The 17,500-nt window shown below is 42.1% G+C and overlaps 1 protein-coding gene across 25 annotated transcripts in view; it reads right to left on the bottom strand.

Moving 5' to 3' along the window:
* Positions 1–17,500, bottom strand: part of nfasca (neurofascin homolog (chicken) a) — a 165,538-nt gene that overhangs the window by 36,622 nt on the left and 111,416 nt on the right. For 21 of the 25 annotated variants that reach the window (XR_014892382.1, XR_014892385.1, XR_014892386.1 and 18 more), the window contains 9 exons: positions 10,571–10,695; positions 8,131–8,175; positions 7,743–7,844; positions 7,200–7,397; positions 6,937–7,007; positions 4,103–4,325; positions 3,841–3,956; positions 3,185–3,395; positions 1,112–1,234 (listed from right to left, as the gene is read on the bottom strand). Coding sequence is in view for 20 of the 25 variants with exons in the window: in XM_085272790.1 (XP_085128916.1) it covers positions 1,112–1,234; positions 3,185–3,395; positions 3,841–3,956; positions 4,103–4,325; positions 6,937–7,007; positions 7,200–7,397; positions 7,743–7,844; positions 8,131–8,175; positions 10,571–10,695 (1,214 nt within the window). In the remaining 5 variants the exon portion in view is untranslated. The remainder of the gene's footprint in view (positions 1–1,111; positions 1,235–3,184; positions 3,396–3,840; positions 3,957–4,102; positions 4,326–6,936; positions 7,008–7,199; positions 7,398–7,742; positions 7,845–8,130; positions 8,176–10,570; positions 10,696–17,500) is intronic. The other 4 variants (XM_085272787.1, XM_085272802.1, XM_085272801.1 and 1 more) reach the window with 1 other exon arrangement.

The following is a 17,500-nucleotide window of genomic DNA, read 5'->3' on the forward strand; positions in this document are numbered from 1 at the left end:
AACTGTGGGAGCAATCATCAGAAAATGGAAGACATACAAGACCACTGATAATCTCCCTCGATCTGGGGCTCCACGCAAGATCTCATCCCGTGGGGTCAAAATGATCATGAGAACGGTGAGCAAAGATCCCAGAACCACACGGGGGGACCTGGTGAATGACCTGCAGAGAGCTGGGACCAAAGTAACAAAGGTCACCATCAGTAACACACTACAACGGCAGGGAATCAAATCCCGCAGTGCCAGACGTGTTCCGCTGCTGAAGCCAGTGCATGTCCAGGCCCGTCTGAAGTTTGCCAGAGAGCACATGGATGATACAGCAGAGGATTGGGAGAATGTCATGTGGTCAGATGAAACCAAAGTAGAACTTTTTGGTATAAACTCAACTCGTCGTGTTTGGAGGAAGAAGAATACTGAGTTGCATCCCAAGAACACCATACCTACTGTGAAGCATGGGGGTGGAAACATCATGCTATGGGGCTGTTTTTCTGCCAAGGGGACAGGACGACTGATCCGTGTTAAGGACAGAATGAATGGGGCCATGTATCGTGAGATTTTGAGCCAAAACCTCCTTCCATCAGTGAGAACTTTGAAGATGAAACGAGGCTGGGTCTTCCAACATGACAATGATCCAAAACACACCGCCCGGGCAACAAAGGAGTGGCTCCGTAAGAAGCATTTGAAAGTCCTGGAGTGGCCTAGCCAGTCACCCTTTTTTTCACATTCTGTCTCTCACAGTTGAAGTGTACCTCTGGTGCAAATTACTGACCTCTGTCATCATTTTAAGTGGGGGAACTTGCACAATCGGTGGCTGACTAAATACTTTTTTGCCCCACTGTATTCTGAATCATACCGAGTTTTCTAGCTTGACTCTAAATGGGCCCATCATTTACAAAATGGACAGGACAATGTATTGAACAAGATTTAAAACTCAAAACCTCCAACTCATTAGGAAAACGTTTACTAAGGTTTAAATGAAGTGATACACAGAGTGACGCTGAGGAGTCCACGCCTGCTGGCCTTTAGAAAAAATACAGCTTTAGGGAATGACAGAGTGACAACACAGCCATATTTTACATATTGCACATGAGTTTGACAAATAAGATGAGTTCACCTGTTTGGTACTTGAGCTGGTATCCAGTCAGGATGCCATTGGGCTCCAGAGGTTTCGCCCATTCCAAGTGGATCGTGTCCAAACTTCTGCGATTAATCTTGAAGAACCTTGGAGCGTCTGGAACTACAATCACAACAAAAGAGAAAAAACAGTGTGCAACATAGTAGCTACATGCAGTTTAGACACATGTTTGGACTGCACCAAGAAAAACTGCAGTGTGTGTTGTGTGTCTTAAAGCTTACATGCTTAGTCAGCATCATGGAACACAATGTTCAAGTTCTGACACAAGGTGAGTTCGTACCAGCTCAGTGTGCGTACTGGGCCATTGTAAGGTGTGCAACGTCGACAACTACTTTATTCCTTTCTGCTCCACCTGATGCTCCAGCCTACATCACATGCAATGGTGAAGTAGTTATTTGATCCAGTGCTGAATTTGTATGTTTGCTTACTTTCAAAGAAATGAAGTCTCTAATTTTGATGGTAGTTTCATTTTAATGTAGAGAGACGATCGACCATGTCACTGAGTGTAACAAGAATCTGATCCCCAACAATCCTGCCAGAATTCTGATTGCCTGTGTTCCCATGTGGCCAGATTACAAACCTGATTTACTCAATCAAAGAAATTCCTCATCTGAGCTTGTTATCTGTAAGAAGCACAGCTGTCCACAGAATGAATTTCTTTTATTCCAGCCTCTCCACCACAATGGGAAAGACCAAAAAGCTGTGCAAGGTTTTAGGCCTACACACGAGTGGAATGGGCTCCAAGACCATCAGTGAGAAGCTGTTGGTGTGACTGTTCGGAAAGAGAAGAAATATAAACTGACTATCAAATGAATCTGAATTTAAGGACAGATTGAACCACAATCACCAAGAACACCATTGGTACCACACTACACCGTAAAACAGGAGTGCCAAACATACGAGATCATTTACAGACTCGATGTGCAGTTCAGTATTGACAGTGACATCACATGAAGTGTATATAAAGTGTGTCTGAATGGCAGAGATGCAGACATGTGTGCATGTGGCACAGAGCCATGGCTCAGTGTCTGAGTGAGCTTGAAGCCGTTTATGATTCTGAACCACAAACAAGCTCAAACTTTGGACTGTTTTACTGATGAAAACCTCCATTATGGCCGTTCATACTCCTCACAGTCATTAAACAATGAACAGTTAACCTGTTGAACCCCAATGCCTCCAATACCAGGGATGAGAGGGAGAACATCTGGTTTAACAGGATGTACTGCCAGATTTGTTACTTAAATATAGACATGTGGTGTCCACAGACACGTCAACAATCTCAGCTAAAAGCTCACAGAACTATTTCAACAACCACCAAAGAGCTAAAACAGCAAACGATTAGAGAGCAGCTAAACAGATTCTGCAAAAAGATGTAAACACAAAGCGCGGATCTCCCTCGGGGACGTACATGGACTTTGCTGAAAGGAGACATCTCACAGTTTCCGAGCTTCAGGTTTTGTAAGTCTGCGACCAAAATTCTTCACAAAGGTAAGACAAGCTGATTTTGTCTTCCCTTTGCTGTCTTGCTTCCACCATGATAAAATTGGACTTCCTGCACAGCTCTGTCTCGTGGTGTTCCTTGAGAGCAGTTTCCCATCATAAATCTCTATTTTCTGCCTTATTTGTTTCTTATTACACACTTATTACCACTCTCGTTTCTGACAGTGCTGTCAGACACTGTCTTGTTTTTCTCCCAAGAAAGCCAAATTTCTGCTATTCAATACTGAACAGCAGAACATGAACTGAACTTCAACCCATTGTGGCATTAATGGGTTTTCTTGGAACACCCACCAGGTCCCCTTGCTCAAGAAGACACATGTACGAGCCTGTCTGGAGTTAACCAGTGAACATCTAAAAGAACGCCAAGCTATAGTCAAACACAGTGGTGTTTTTCTGGGTACACTGAGGGGCCAATGGATGGGACCATGTACCGTCAGATCTTAGACTGTTCATTTATTTGAAAGATGACCTTACAAATTCAGCACACGATCAAAGAATTATTTCCCCCTGTATAAACCTGTTATTTTTAGGGTGGGTGCACAGCATCCTCACCTCCTTCTTTGGTGGTAAATGCCACAGTGTTGCTGGGTTGACTCTCAAAGCGATTGTTGGCCACAACCATGAACATCTTGTAGTTCGAGTAGGGCGCCAGGTCGCTGAGCATGCCAGATGGTTTGGCCGTAGTGCTATAGAAACCTTTGACCTTCTTCTCCTTACTGACCACCAGACCTGGAACCTGGCTAGACTCACGCCAGTAGTATAACTGGGAAGCAGAATGGGAAGAAAGGTGTTAATAGGCGAGACGTACAGGAGATGGGAGGACATTACACAAGAGAAATTATCCAAAATTGATCATGAAAGATAATTGGAAATTATGTAACGGAATAACAGGAGCGGGACCACGCCTCCAAACACGCTCCCTCCGGTTCTCATCTATATAGGTTCTCCCAGTTCTGCAAGCCGTCGTTCTCGTTTACGTGCCCCACCCTCCCTTCTTTAACTTCTTCACTTCTAATTAGTCCATGGGGATCTGCCAGGCTGCCATCGCCAGTCCCCTTCGAGGCCTTCCCCAATCGCAGTTCAATTCGTGACCATGCATCACCTTTACCTACTAAAACTCTGTCAAACCTAAAATGAGGATGTGAAATGATGCGTAATGTACCAACTCTGCAGTTTGTTCTCATTAGAAAAACCAAAGGCAGTCTTACTCTATACTCCTTGAACTCTCCCTGGACAGAGTTCAGGTCCACAGGGTTCCAGTGGATGATAACTTTGGTGCTGTCAACCTTTGATACCCGCAGGTCAGTGGGAGCATCAGTGGGCTCTGAACACATCCAAGTGGACACAATATGTGTGAACAGTCAGCAGTATTTTCAAAACAAATTGTCAGTTTGGTTTTCACTTTTCCTCAGCCTCCACATGGGTTGCTCTCATAAATGAAAAGCTGCTTCGTAGTCAGGATTTACTTACTGTCTTCTCCAGAGTATCCAATGACCAGGTTAGACTCTGGTCCTGCTCCAAACTCATTCCTGGCCTGGATTTTGAGCTCATAAGGCACATAGATTTCTGTATTGTGGACCACATGGTTAGTCCCCACTGTGGTCAGGTTATTCCACTCCTCTTCAGCGTCTTTTCGTCTCCACCACACAATGTAGTGCAGGTTTGGACCATTTCTTTCCAGATCAAGGAGAGGCTAGAAAAGTCAACAGAGAGATGCGCCTGAATTTACACATATTGGCAGGACAAACGATGAGTTATACTTATCAAATTACATGTTATAACTGTTTGGTGGTTATATACATTTACTTAGACATTGGAAGTTTTGCATCTAACCTTACTGTACAAGGGGATAAATTCTGATTGGACACTTCCAAGCTTATTCCACAACATGTCGTGTTTATTTGTGAACATGTTGATACATTTCATCATATTTCTGTGCATTATTTTTGATTTATTTATCATCTTGTTTTTGGTCAACAAAAAGGAACGCTGTTAGATGAAGCAACATTTTATGGGGAACGTTTTATCTTGATGCAAGGAAATGTGAGAAAGTTGTGCAGATTCACTCTGAAACTGTGAAACATCCATGCAAATGCATTAAATAAGGCAAAAAGACAGAGTCTGAACCAGTGTTGAGTTTGTTGGCTAATAATTTTTGTTAATAAAAAGAAGATGAAAATTATGATGAAATGTTTTGACACTTTTGTTGACCAATAAAAATCAGATGACAGGAGAGATTAGACCCAATCAGAATTAATCAGCTTGTGTAGCGAGCGGGACGACTTTTGATCTCCTTGGGCAGAAAAATTGATCTCACAAGCTGAGAGAAGATGTGAAGGAAATCACAACATTTTGTAAACTATACAGTACCCCGGCAAAAACATGACAAACTTTTAGTTAACTGAATTCACTTCAGATTAAGTCGACGACAATCTTATAATATTTAGTCACCTAAAACAAGTTAGATGCCTAATTATGACTTAAACTAAAAAGACTGAAGCTAAATCCAAATTTGCTGACAGAATTAAGACGGGTACTGTTCTACTCTCTCAGGCAAGCTTTCTTTAGCTCTTCAGGCTTCTTGACGGACACTGCAAAGCTCTTCTTTGGATGTTAGCGCCCTTTAGTTTGATTCTCTGATCCCATACAATTTCAATAATGTTGAGGTCCAGGTTCTGGTAAGGCAAGGCAAGGCAAGGCAAATTTATTTGTATAGCACAATTCAACAACAAGGTGATTCAAAGTGCTTTACAGAGACATTAGAAACAAAAACAAATAAAAAGCATGATTTAAAATTGATTAAAACAAGCAAACAAACAAACGAACTAAACACACACATTTCACACCTGTTCGCGCGATCTGAACCCTTATCGTAAGGGGAGCTACCAGTCCTTCTGTGGACGAGCTACTTTCTATTTTAAATTCCCTGAATTTAAAATACTCTCTAGACCCAGTCTAGACCCAGCTGGGGAGCTACCCAGAGCTCTAAACCCACTTAACAAACAAACAAAACAAACAAAACAGTATATAAAATCAAAACAGATAAAATCAGAACAGTAGATAAAATCAGTAGTTAAATGTAAGTTTTGAAATTTAAGCTTAAAGTGTGGATTTGGTGCTTTATTCAAATGCAGCTGAGAACAGGTGAGTCTTCAACCTGGATTTAAATAAACTGAGTGTTTCAGCTGATCTGAGGCTTTCTGGGAGTTTGTTCCAGATATAAGGAGCATAAAAGCTGAATGCAGCTTCTCCGTGTCTGGTTATGACTCTGGGAACTGATAAAAGACCGGATCCAGATGACCTGAGGGATCTGGAAGGTTCATACTGGGTCAGGAGGTCATTGATGTATTTTGGTCCTAAACCATTCAGAGCTTTATAGACCAGCATCAGAACTTTAAAGTCTATCCTCTGACGGACAGGCAGCCAGTGTAAAGACCTCAGAGCTGGACTGATGTGGTCCACTTTTTTGGTCTTAGTGAGGACTCGAGCAGCAGAGTTCTGAATGAGCTGTAGTTGTCTGACTGATTTTTTAGGTAGACCTGTAAAGATGCTGTTACAGTAATCAAGCCTACTAAAGATGAATGCATGGACTAGTTGGTAAGGCACATGCATGACTGAAGGTGTTCCACTGTGGATCTCTCTCTATCCAGGTCCACACATTGGCTGTAAATGGTTCTTATATAGTGCTTTTCTGCTCCGCCTGAGCATTCAAAGTTCCCTGTGTTTAGTATCACTGTTGTACTGAAAAGTTGAGCTCTTACACTGAGACCATTCTAATGAGGCTTATGCAAATCCTAGATTGATCAACATAAGGTCCATCTGTTTGGTCCTGTGTCAGCGCAACACTACATTTTTTCCAATCGTGTTTCTGTTGTAAATAGTGTTTTGGGCCTGCTGCTTTTACTCTTTTGTCCACTTTTGTGAAATAGACACACTGCACATCACGCCAAGATGTGCCACGTTTTCAGCTAATATCAACTTGTTGAAGCAAAAATACTGTTTTATGTCTGGCATACTGTTATCTTCGGCATTTTTCACTCTGCTAGTAACAAAATGCATAAAGATCCTATTTAACACTGCGGGGAACATGTGCCACCACACAAAACAGTCCTAGCTGCACCTTTGCACACAGGACTTTGTGCTTTCAGCTGACAGTGCTAACCACCAGCCTAAAACGTTTGTCATGGTCACCTGATTACACATCTGCATTCAGGTGACCCTCAGTTTCATTATACTGTTAACATGTTCTCAGTGCAGACTACACTGTCTCACTGATTCATTCCCCATACGAGACGTCATCTTACCTCCCAGGTGATCTCCATATTGTCCTTTCTGGACCCCCAACCCCGTAGGCCTTTGGGAATGGCATCTGGTGCTTGTTTCAACATAACAGAGCGCACTGACATTAACCAGAGTCAGCAAAGCTTCACACTTATTCAACTGCAACTGTAAACCTTTAGTGAACATACGTTTCCAAAACATTGTAGCTAATTTGAGTACATGTAAACTAATAAGACTGACCAATTGAAACATCAGAGGTCAGATGATTGCATGCGATGCTCCTTACCAGCTCCAGTGGTCTTGTACCGGGGCGAGGGGCGGCTGGGATCACTCTGACCTACTGAGTTGATGGCGATGACCCTGAACTGGTAGTTGACAAAGGGAGCGAGCTGCAGGATGACAGAGTTGAGGTCTCCAGGGTAAGATGACAAGTTCTGCCACCTACCCGGCTCCCAGCGGTCCTCTTCAAACTGGACCAAGAACTCTGAGGAGAGACAGAACTAATGAAAAAACCAAGACAGTAAAACCTGCTGCAGGTCTGTGAGTCCATGTGTTCTGGAAGCACGCCATGTCCCATCCATTTGTCCACTTCAGCTTGTTCAAAGATCCAGTATACATTTTACAACCTTTCAGTATCCACATGGATTATAATTTACCCAAATCCTTCAGTAATAGGATTTTGAGTTTAGCATCCATTCAGAATCAAGTCTCAACTGTGGTGACCTGAAACTAACTAGGCTACTTTTGCTTACACAGTCTCCCCAACAGGATCAGTTTCAAAAAAATAACACAATCCTGTCAGGATCCAGGTTGATGTGTGCCTACTTACCTGTGATGGGGCTCCTGTGCTCTTTTCCAGGGATCCAGGTGAGGCGAACGCTGCGTGCTGCTGGGTCTGACAAATCCAGATCCATGGGGGGGTCTGGACGGGCTGAAGAAAGACAAGACATGGCTTTGCTTGTGTCAGACACACAGAAACATGCATGCATTTGTAGACATGTTGAAGAACCTTTTTTCATCTAAAACAAATGACTCATTGGGAGCAGTGCAGAGAGTCTCCTCTCAGCATGGACACATAACACTGTCATCATAAAGGGTTCATACAAACAGTAAGACAAAGAGACACTAGTTTAAAAACAACAAGCACATAACAAATTAAAAACAGGACAGAGACAAACAGTAGATAACATAAAACTTCCAACTGAGCTGTGTGTTACCTGGAAGCAAGGCACTAGAGACTGAGGGGTTGAGAGTGGCCACCTCTGTGGGACAGGGTCAGGGAGCAGGAAGTGGGTACAAAGGTTAGAGTCTGCAGGTTAGTCTACAAGCCAATCAACAGCAAGGGATTAAGAATGCATTTAGCACACATAGTAATAAGGTAAGTTACACAGTTGTAGACAATCACATAATCACTGGTTTTACAAATAAAAATGCTCACACTGGTGACGACATGTGGATTAAAGAGTGCCTGCTATTATTTAAATACACACACGCACGCGCACACACACACAGATAAAGGTAAACACTCGTTGAGGCTGAGGTAAAGTAGCAGACTGTCCTGTGGCACCATGGCTACACTCATGAACGCTGCCCCCTACAGGCCGAGCAGGAGAGGTGCCCTCAGCTCACAGCTACAGTCTGTGATAGTGTGGCATTTGAAAGCAGTTGGTGTTCTTTGCTCACGAACACTTGAAGCGTGTTGTTGAAAGATGACATGTTTGATGATGGACTAAATATAGACTCTGAATAATAAATGGGTGCAGTCTGTCTGTGTTGTGTTTTCAGGAACACGATGCTGTTCTCCAACCAGTCCCAAAGACTCAATCAGTCTGTGTAGGAGCATGCCACTGGAAGCACTGCTGTACTTCTTTCAGTGTCTCACACACTACTGCTGAACTACAAAATGCTGTATGACTCTCACATCACAGTGATTTGTTTCGTTTTTACACATTCACTGTAAATATCTGCTTCGTACGTACAATGACTGTTTTCAGCTAATACACAGCACCGTGCATAAAACTGAAGCCTTGAAATGTGCTGAAGCTCTTTGTCACATCCTGACACCATCAAAGTGCAGGCTGACTAGTTTCATTCAAGCATCAGAGCCATCACAATGATCTGAAGCAACATGAACATGAAAGTCTAAAGTAACAGAAGGTCTTTCACCAAATGCAGTTTAGGGATGGGTATCGAAAACCGGTTCTTGTTGAGAACCGGTTCCCACTGTTTCAATTCCTTGGAATCGTTTGCCACTTTTAAAAACGATTCCCTTATCGATTCCAGTCGCCCCGAATGACGTCATCACGTTGAGTAGCGTCTTTTACCCAGTAGGAAACACGGCGCCTGAGCGGCACAAACGCTCAAAAGTTTGGTTACACTTTATGAGAAAGGATGACAACAGGGCAACGTGCAATACTTGCAAAGTAGAGATTTCATCAAAGGGAGGAAACACTACGAATATGCAAAAGCATTTGCTCACAAAACACGCGATTGCTTTCAACGAATGTCGTGTTTTTGATCCGCTCCGGACTAGCGAAGCTCAACCCAGCAGCAGCGGTAGCGTTTCCACGTCCTCTCCCGTTAATACTGCAGGTAACTAATCAATTAGCATTGCATATTATGTTAGCGCGATTTACCTTATTACAAAACCTGCTATTACTGTGCATTTAGTGACCATGATGAGAGAGACAGAGTCTGGCTCAGATGCTGGCAGTTCTCACTGCAGTCTACCGGTAGCGTCTCCTTTCAGGCCAGGATAGACGAACGTCACCGAGCAGTGTCTAAGTTTGTGGTCAAAGGCTTGCACCCATTTGCCACAGCAGATGCCCCCGATTTCACTTTGGTAAGTGAATGTGTTTAATTGTAGGCAGGACATTACTGGATATTCTTGTGTAATTGCTACAGAATAATTTATGTTAAACTTTGTTATTGCTACAGGAGAATATTTATTTTATTATTTTACATTTACATTTTTTTTCCTGGGGACCCTGTGACACCCCATTGAAGAGCCGCAGGCTGGATCTCTTAAGATCTCACTGTTGGGTTTGTAAGGCCATGTTACTCCTAAATTTCTATCTTGTTCAAAGAGAAGATATAAAACACAGTTCTAAGCTAATCGACTTTAGTGTTCTCCTTTTTAAAAAAAAAGAATCGATAAGAGAATCGATAAAGAATCGAATCGTTAAACAGAATCGAAAATGGAATCGGAATCGTTAAAATCGTATCAATACCCATCCCTAGTGCAGTTACATGTGCAGTATGTATGCACACGTCTTCAGCAGCTGAAACCAGTGCTTTACATGTTTTAGCCATCCATCCATCCATTCGCTTCCGCTTGTCCTTTTCAGGGTCGCGGGGGGCGCTGGAGCCTATCCCAGCTGTCATAGGGCGAGAGGCGGGGTACACCCTGGACAGGTCGCCAGTCTGTCGCAGGGCCAACACACGTTTTAGCCATGTCTGCCTAAATCCACAGCGTGTTCACAGGGGGCCATTGATTGTTGGGTTTCCTCTGTATGTATCATTGTAGGTCTGCCTTACTACATAAAGGTGACTGTTGTTGGTAAGTGTAAATGTAAGAGAAAACGACATATTTTAAGAGTACACTCAGAGTAATGAACTAATGAAACAACACAATGTCCAGTCTGTATGTGAGTGTACCTAACACAGTGAGGCGAGCAGAGGCTGAGAGCTGGTCTATCTCAGATTTAGCAGTGCAGGTGTACGTCCCCTCGTCACCCTCGTTCACATTGGGGATGGACAGAGACTCATCATCCTTCTTCAACCTAGGAGACAGATACAGAAAGGACTGTCATACGTGTAGTAACAGCACTGGAGCTAGTCTTTATTCATATTCATACAAAAACCAAAGAAACTCATTCCTGGAAGAAGAGTGTTCAGATTTCTGTTCATATGAACTGCCTGTATGCTGACAGGCATCAGAGTAGCCAGCATACAAACCATTTGGGTCCATGAATTTACTTTTGTGGGTTTACGTTTAAAAACAGTCCCAGTACAATCCATTGAACATTGTTGGATTTTAAATCAGATAATCCAGATGTGACTGAAGACTTTCAGCTTCGATTCAAAGGGTTTGACAAAAGTGCTGCATCAGCAGTTTCGGATATACAGGCTTTTTAAACAGTCTCATTTTCAGAGACTCAACACTAGTTGGAGTGTCAGGGAGCTTCATGGCCAGGCGAAGCTTCTTTATTCCAAGTGAAGTCAGGTGTTGGACTTTAATTGGGTAGCAAAGAAACGTGGATACAAGTGAAGAGAGCTACTATTAGGCTGGAAAAAAATCATGTCAGACAAACAGGAAGTAGTTTAGATCATGTGACATATTCTTTCAAACAAAAAAGGATGCTCTGGCCAGCTCAGCAATACCAAAAGACTGCAGAAGACAACTTAAGCCGATCATTTCAGCCTTTTCACAACATCTAGCCAAATCCTGAACAGAAGGAGACAGGCCTGAATCATCAGCCGAAAACTAGGCAAGGCAAGGCAAGTTTATTTGTATAGCACAATTCAACAACAAGGTGGTTCAAAGTGCTTTACAGAGACATTAGAAACAAAAACAAATAAAAAGCATGATTTAAAATTTATTAAAACAAGCAAACTAACTAACTAACTAATTAACAAACAAACAAACAAACAAAACAGATAAAATCAGTAGTTAAATGTAAGTTTTGAAATTTAAGCTTAAAGTGTGGATTTGGTGCTTTATTCAAATGCAGCTGAGAACAGGTGAGTCTTCAACCTGGATTTAAATAAACTGAGTGTTTCAGCTGATCTGAGGCTTTCTGGGAGTTTGTTCCAGATATAAGGAGCATAAAAGCTGAATGCAGCTTCTCCGTGTCTGGTTCTGACTCTGGGAACTGATAAAAGACCGGATCCAGATGACCTGAGGGATCTGGAAGGTTCATACTGGGTCAGGAGGTCATTGATGTATTTTGGTCCTAAACCATTCAGAGCTTTATAGACCAGCATCAGAACTTTAAAGTCTATCCTCTGACGGACAGGCAGCCAGTGTAAAGACCTCAGAGCTGGACTGATGTGGTCCACTTTTTTGGTCTTAGTGAGGACTCGAGCAGCAGAGTTCTGAATGAGCTGTAGTTGTCTGACTGATTTTTTAGGTAGACCTGTAAAGATGCTGTTACAGTAATCAAGCCTACTAAAGATGAATGCATGGACTAGTTTTTCCAGGTCCTGTTGAGACATCAGATCTTTTATCCTTGAAATATTCTTGAGGTGATAGTAAGCTGACTTTGTTATTGTCTTAATGTGTTTTCTAAGTTTAGGTCTGCATCCATCACTACACCCAAATTTCTCGCCTGGTTTGTGGTTTTTAGATGTATAGATTGAAGTTCTCTGGTGACCTGTAATCGTTTTTCTTTGGCGCCAAAGACTATTACCTCAGTTTTGTTTTTGTTTAGCTGGAGAAAATTGTGGCACAACCAGTCATTGATTTCCTCAATGCATTTACCAAGAGCCTGTACAGGGCCTTGGTCTCCTGGTGACATTGTGATATATATTTGTGTGTCATCTGCATAGCTGTGATAGTTTATTTTGTTGTTGTTTATAATCTGTGCCAGTGGGAGCATGTAGATGTTAAACAGAAGGGGTCCCAAGATGGAACCTTGGGGAACTCCACATGTGATACTTGTCTGCTCAGATGTGAAGTTACCTATTGATACAAAGTATTTCCTGTTTTCTACGTATGTTTTGAACCAGTTTAGTACAGTTCCTGAAAGACCTGCCCAGTTCTCCAGTCGTTTGAGTAATATGTTGTGGTCAACTGTATCAAATGCTGCACTGAGATCCAGTAAAACTAAGACTGACATTTTTCCACTGTCTGTGTTCAGACATATGTCATTAAACACTTTGGTCAGAGCGGTTTCAGTGCTGTGGTTCTGTCTAAAACCTGACTGGAAGGCATCGTAGCAATTATTCTGTTTTAAGAAGTAACTGAGCTGTTGAGAAACTGCTTTTTCAATGATCTTACTTAAAAATGGGAGATTTGAGATCGGCCTGTAGTTGTTCATTTGTGTCTTGTCAAGATTGCAACTGCTGTCTCCAGGTAGAAACAGCAGTGATACACCTGCTGCTGTCAGACCTGCAGGTATCAGGCTGTGATGTTCTCCTTTATAATGGACAGAAATATTTGGAGTGGCACAAATAATTTGTGGCATCTTCTTGAAGAACAGCTGATTGTTCTGTAAACAGTTTGAAATGGCTGTAAATAACTTTGTTTGCAAAACTTGTGCATATGATTTTAAAATTGACAATTTATATTTGCATTGAAAGTTATGAAATATGATTCATTAAACATGTTTGTGGTTGTTACGGTGAAAATATCACCTTTTCTACGGATTTTATGGTTTTTATCTGACTTTAGCTAAAGAATGTTAGCTACCGCTCACCGCTCGTCTGCAGCTTTATTTGAATGGAAAACTTCCACAACAGGCAAAAAAAAGCTTTTTGCTAAAAAAAAGATTCAGAGCAGAAGTTTTTTGCACTGCATTTTAAAATGAAAACATATTGCATTTATTTACAATTAAAGACACAGAGCAGGAGGTGTGTTACTGTTTTACATCCACAGACACACAAGAAAAGAAGCAGGCAACATGAGGTCAAGTTATGGCAATTTTATTTGTGTGTTTCAGTGCATGTATTTAGATTAGAGTTTTTAAAAACAAACAAACGTCCCAAGAAGAAGGATGGGGAGAAAGAAAGGTGGAGAGAGGAGGAAGAAACTATTGATGTCCTCAAACTGGATGCTGCTGGGTCAGTTCTTCCTCAGCAGTCTGCTCCAGAATCCCCTCCTGTCCTCGGCTTGCTTTGCTTTTGCCTTCAGTTCTTTTAAGGTTTTGTTGAGCTGCTCCTCGGCATCTTTAAATGTTTCTTTCAGCTGCTGTTCGGCCAGTTTCCCTTTGTGTTTGAGGAGCTCTTTAGCTTCCTTTTTGTGCTTTCGTATTTCTTTAAGTGCGTCTTTGCAGTCTTTCTTGGTCACCGCAGAGCCGCTCATTTCTTTCTTTGCTTCCTGTGTTTTAATTTTCTCTTCCTCCAACACTTTGAGCTTCCAACAATTCTTTCTTCATATTTTCAATCTCATTTTCTGCCTCATCTTTACGTCTTTTCTCCTCTTCAAGTTGTTGCTTCACATGCAGTAATTCCTTCCTTAGTGTTTCAGCTTCAGCCGTTACATTTGCAGCTTCTTGTGTTGCCAACTGCATTTTCCTTTTCTCCCCTTCAAAAGCTTCCTGCACCTCCTGTAATTCCTGCAGCACATTTCCTGCCTCCTTCTTTGCAGTTTGATATTTCTTTTTGGCTTCTTGTGCTGTGCTTTTCTCTTCCTCCAATGCTTTTTGAGCTTCCAACAGTTCTTTCTTCATCTTTTCATTCTCCTTTTCTGCCTGTTGTTTTCCCATTTTCTCTCCTTTAAGTCTGAGACCCACATGCAGTAATTCCTGCAATACTACTTCAGTTTCAAACTGTGAATTTTTAGCTTCTCCTCTTGATTTTTCTGCCTCTTCTTTTAATTTGACATTTTCAGCCTGTATCATTTGAAGTTCTTCTTGCAGGTTAATCAGCTGTACTGTATTGTGAGGTGAAGCACTCGCCGATCCTCTTCTCGTTCTCCCTCGATTCATTTTGGCCTTTTAAACAAAGGAGCCAACGTTTTGTAGAGGAGTGAAGTTTTCGATGTTTCTTCGTCAACTGTCGTTTGTCCTGCACAGAGATGCTGCTGTAGATGTGTCTCTAGCTGTGTCTGGATACAATGAAACATGCTGGAACTAAGTGCTTGTGTTGCACAGTTCTACTGAACATTCCATTTCATGCATGCTCCGCCCACATGGTCAGGAATGTCAGGTGCTGCATCACCAAATGCTGCTCCCGTTGCCTAGCAATAACAGCTGTTTACTTTTTGGGGTCTGGTTCATTATTTAATAAAGAAAACATGTCCAAGTATTGGGTGCTGAGGCTCAGCACATATTCTAGCCTGCTGTGTGGGTGGGCAGCTAGAAATCACTGGTGGGCAACATGAGTGAGGAGAAAACTGGAGCAGCCAAGCAGGGAGCTGCAGGTTGCTGGTTTGAGTCTCTGTTCAGATGCTGGTGTCTCCTCTCTCTGAGATGTCTGCAAACAGTCCCAGATAAAACAATAAGGATAATAAACAAACACGTGACTAAAATAACAATTATGACTCTGATGTGTTTCATGTGTAGCAGGATGGCCTCTATACAGCAGTCGCTGCAAGCATCCACATCGCCACACTCACTTTTCTTTAAGCAGGCGTGCTGGGCTCCTCCTAAGGAAAGTTTGAAACTTCATTTCCTTCATGCTGGTGAACTTTTTACCAAATATTTTCATCAAAGCTTCTCCATCACTGACAGGGATTGTTTGGATCTTCACACTCATCTCCACCAACCCTAAAAAATGAGTCTCACTTTGCTCATATAATGCCAGGAGTGTCTCCATATTCCACAAAAGTCTGTGCAAACATGTAACAGTATCCCATATTCATAGAAATATTATTGATATTATAACAAAAGCTGTCACCAACACAATTGTCCCAAGTGCTTTTTTATTAGTTATTGCAAATGCTCGATTGCAGTTCTTGCTAGATGACAAAACCACTTATTAGGTTTAGAAGGAAATGACTTTTTCTACATGAGGTAAAGTTGGAGCTGTTTCCCCAAACTAAATGAAATCATCATTTAAAAAACTACAATCTGTATTTACTCTGAACATCTGTGTTAACATTTGGAAACATGTAAGTGTAACAAACATGTTAAAACATAAGAAATCAGGAAGGGGCATGTACAGGAATTTCTTTTACTTATGTATTAATCACATTATTTTATTGTATGATACCTTGGTGCCACTGGATTTTAACATGTCTCACACTCATACAGTAAGACAAATGGTGGGGGTGTAGTAAGGAAGTTGGGGGAAGCAGACAGCTCCACAGGAAGAGTCTTTTGTGTCTTCGAGGACTCTGGGAGGCAGCAAGGGAGTGTGAAGCTTAAGGTGTGAAACAGCTGTGTACTGCCTTTTGTTCCTGGAGAAGGTATTTCACTGAGAGCCATGCTGGGCTCAGACTCTGCTGACCGTCTGTCCCGCGGTCATGCAGGGACTTCATCAAGCTTGGTTGTCTGTTCTTTGTGTGTTTGATTAATACAGTTTGTCAAAATGAAAACATGACTGTAGATTCAGACACGTGAGGCTGTGCTGATGAGACCAAACAAGGCAAATAAACAGTTTTAAAGGTGAACTGTGGGCAACGGTCAATTCTACCCTGGAGCCCAGAGGGTTACACGTTATTTTTTAAAGTAACGCAATAGTTACTTAATTACTAGTAATTAATTACTTTTAGAATCTTGTAACTCAGTTACTAACTCAGTTACTTTTTTGAAGAAGTAACTAGTAACTATAATTAATTACTTTTTCAAAGTAACAACGCTGCTGATGACACCACCATTATCGGTCTGATCCAGAATGACGATGCGTCTGAGCGGAGGTGGATCAGCTGGTCCACTGGTACAGACTGTGGAGAAACTACCGGATGCTCCGCCCTCTCGCCATCCTCAACAACAGTCTGTATGTGAGGACCACTTCACATCACAAAAAGGTGGATCCTAAGGAATCTGAAGTGATCCACCATGTGTAGAACAAGGCCCAGATGAGGTTCTTCCTGTGGCAGCTGTGAAAGTTCCACAGGAGCTGCTGCCATCACCCGCTCTGTGTTGTGCACATGGATGAGTGTCTCAGCTACGTCACTCTGATAAACACTCTGAAGTAACCACTGATATATCATTAGCACACTGCACAATTATAGTTATTTTATTTATATAAGTTGCAAGAAAAATAACTACTCAAGTACAGTAACAAAGTATTTGTACTTCATTACCTCCCACCTCTGAGTATAGCCAGCTGCTCCTCAGGAGAAATGAGTGGCAGCTCAGTCAGCTTATTTTAAACCATTTCCCAAGTCCATGTACTTCTGTTAGTCTATAAACCATCATCATATATAACGTGTTGGCCTGCTTAGCAACAGTTGTGTTTCTCAGCCATGTCTTAAACTCGTCGCACCTTCTGCAGCTACACACTCAGCCTCGCTCCAGCTGACAGTGAAGGCTGTTTGGAACAAACCCGCTGACTCAGGGACCCGAACCTTTACCCTTCACTACAAATGCTTTATACATAGCTACTGGGGAAGAAACAGTGGGTAGGTTGGAGTGATATGGGTGGGGGCACTCCCCAACGTCCCAGTACAGCATTTGTAATTTAATGGACCCATCGAAACCACTAGAAAGAGACTCTGATCCTTTATTGACACACGCTGTAGAGATGAAGGGGTTAAAGGATTCACCTTCCCTTTGGCTCATTCAAACTGACTCAATTGTTGCCAAGGCAACACTTTTGGTTGTTTGAAGGCAATTGGTCTGCTCATTTTCTAAATGTGCCACTAATTAACCATGGATGTTGTGATGTTTACGGAACTTTTATTTTGAAAGGTCGAATGTAAGGCGGAAGGGGGTTATAAAAAAAGGAGACAACAGAAAACGGTAGATGAACAAGTTAGCG

Source organism: Mchenga conophoros, linkage group LG5, assembly GCF_057382185.1.
Source record: "Mchenga conophoros isolate Kocher_MC1m ecotype Shallow Benthic linkage group LG5, M_conophoros_male_GT1.1, whole genome shotgun sequence".
In the NCBI taxonomy this organism is placed as follows: Eukaryota; Metazoa; Chordata; class Actinopteri; order Cichliformes; family Cichlidae; genus Mchenga; species Mchenga conophoros.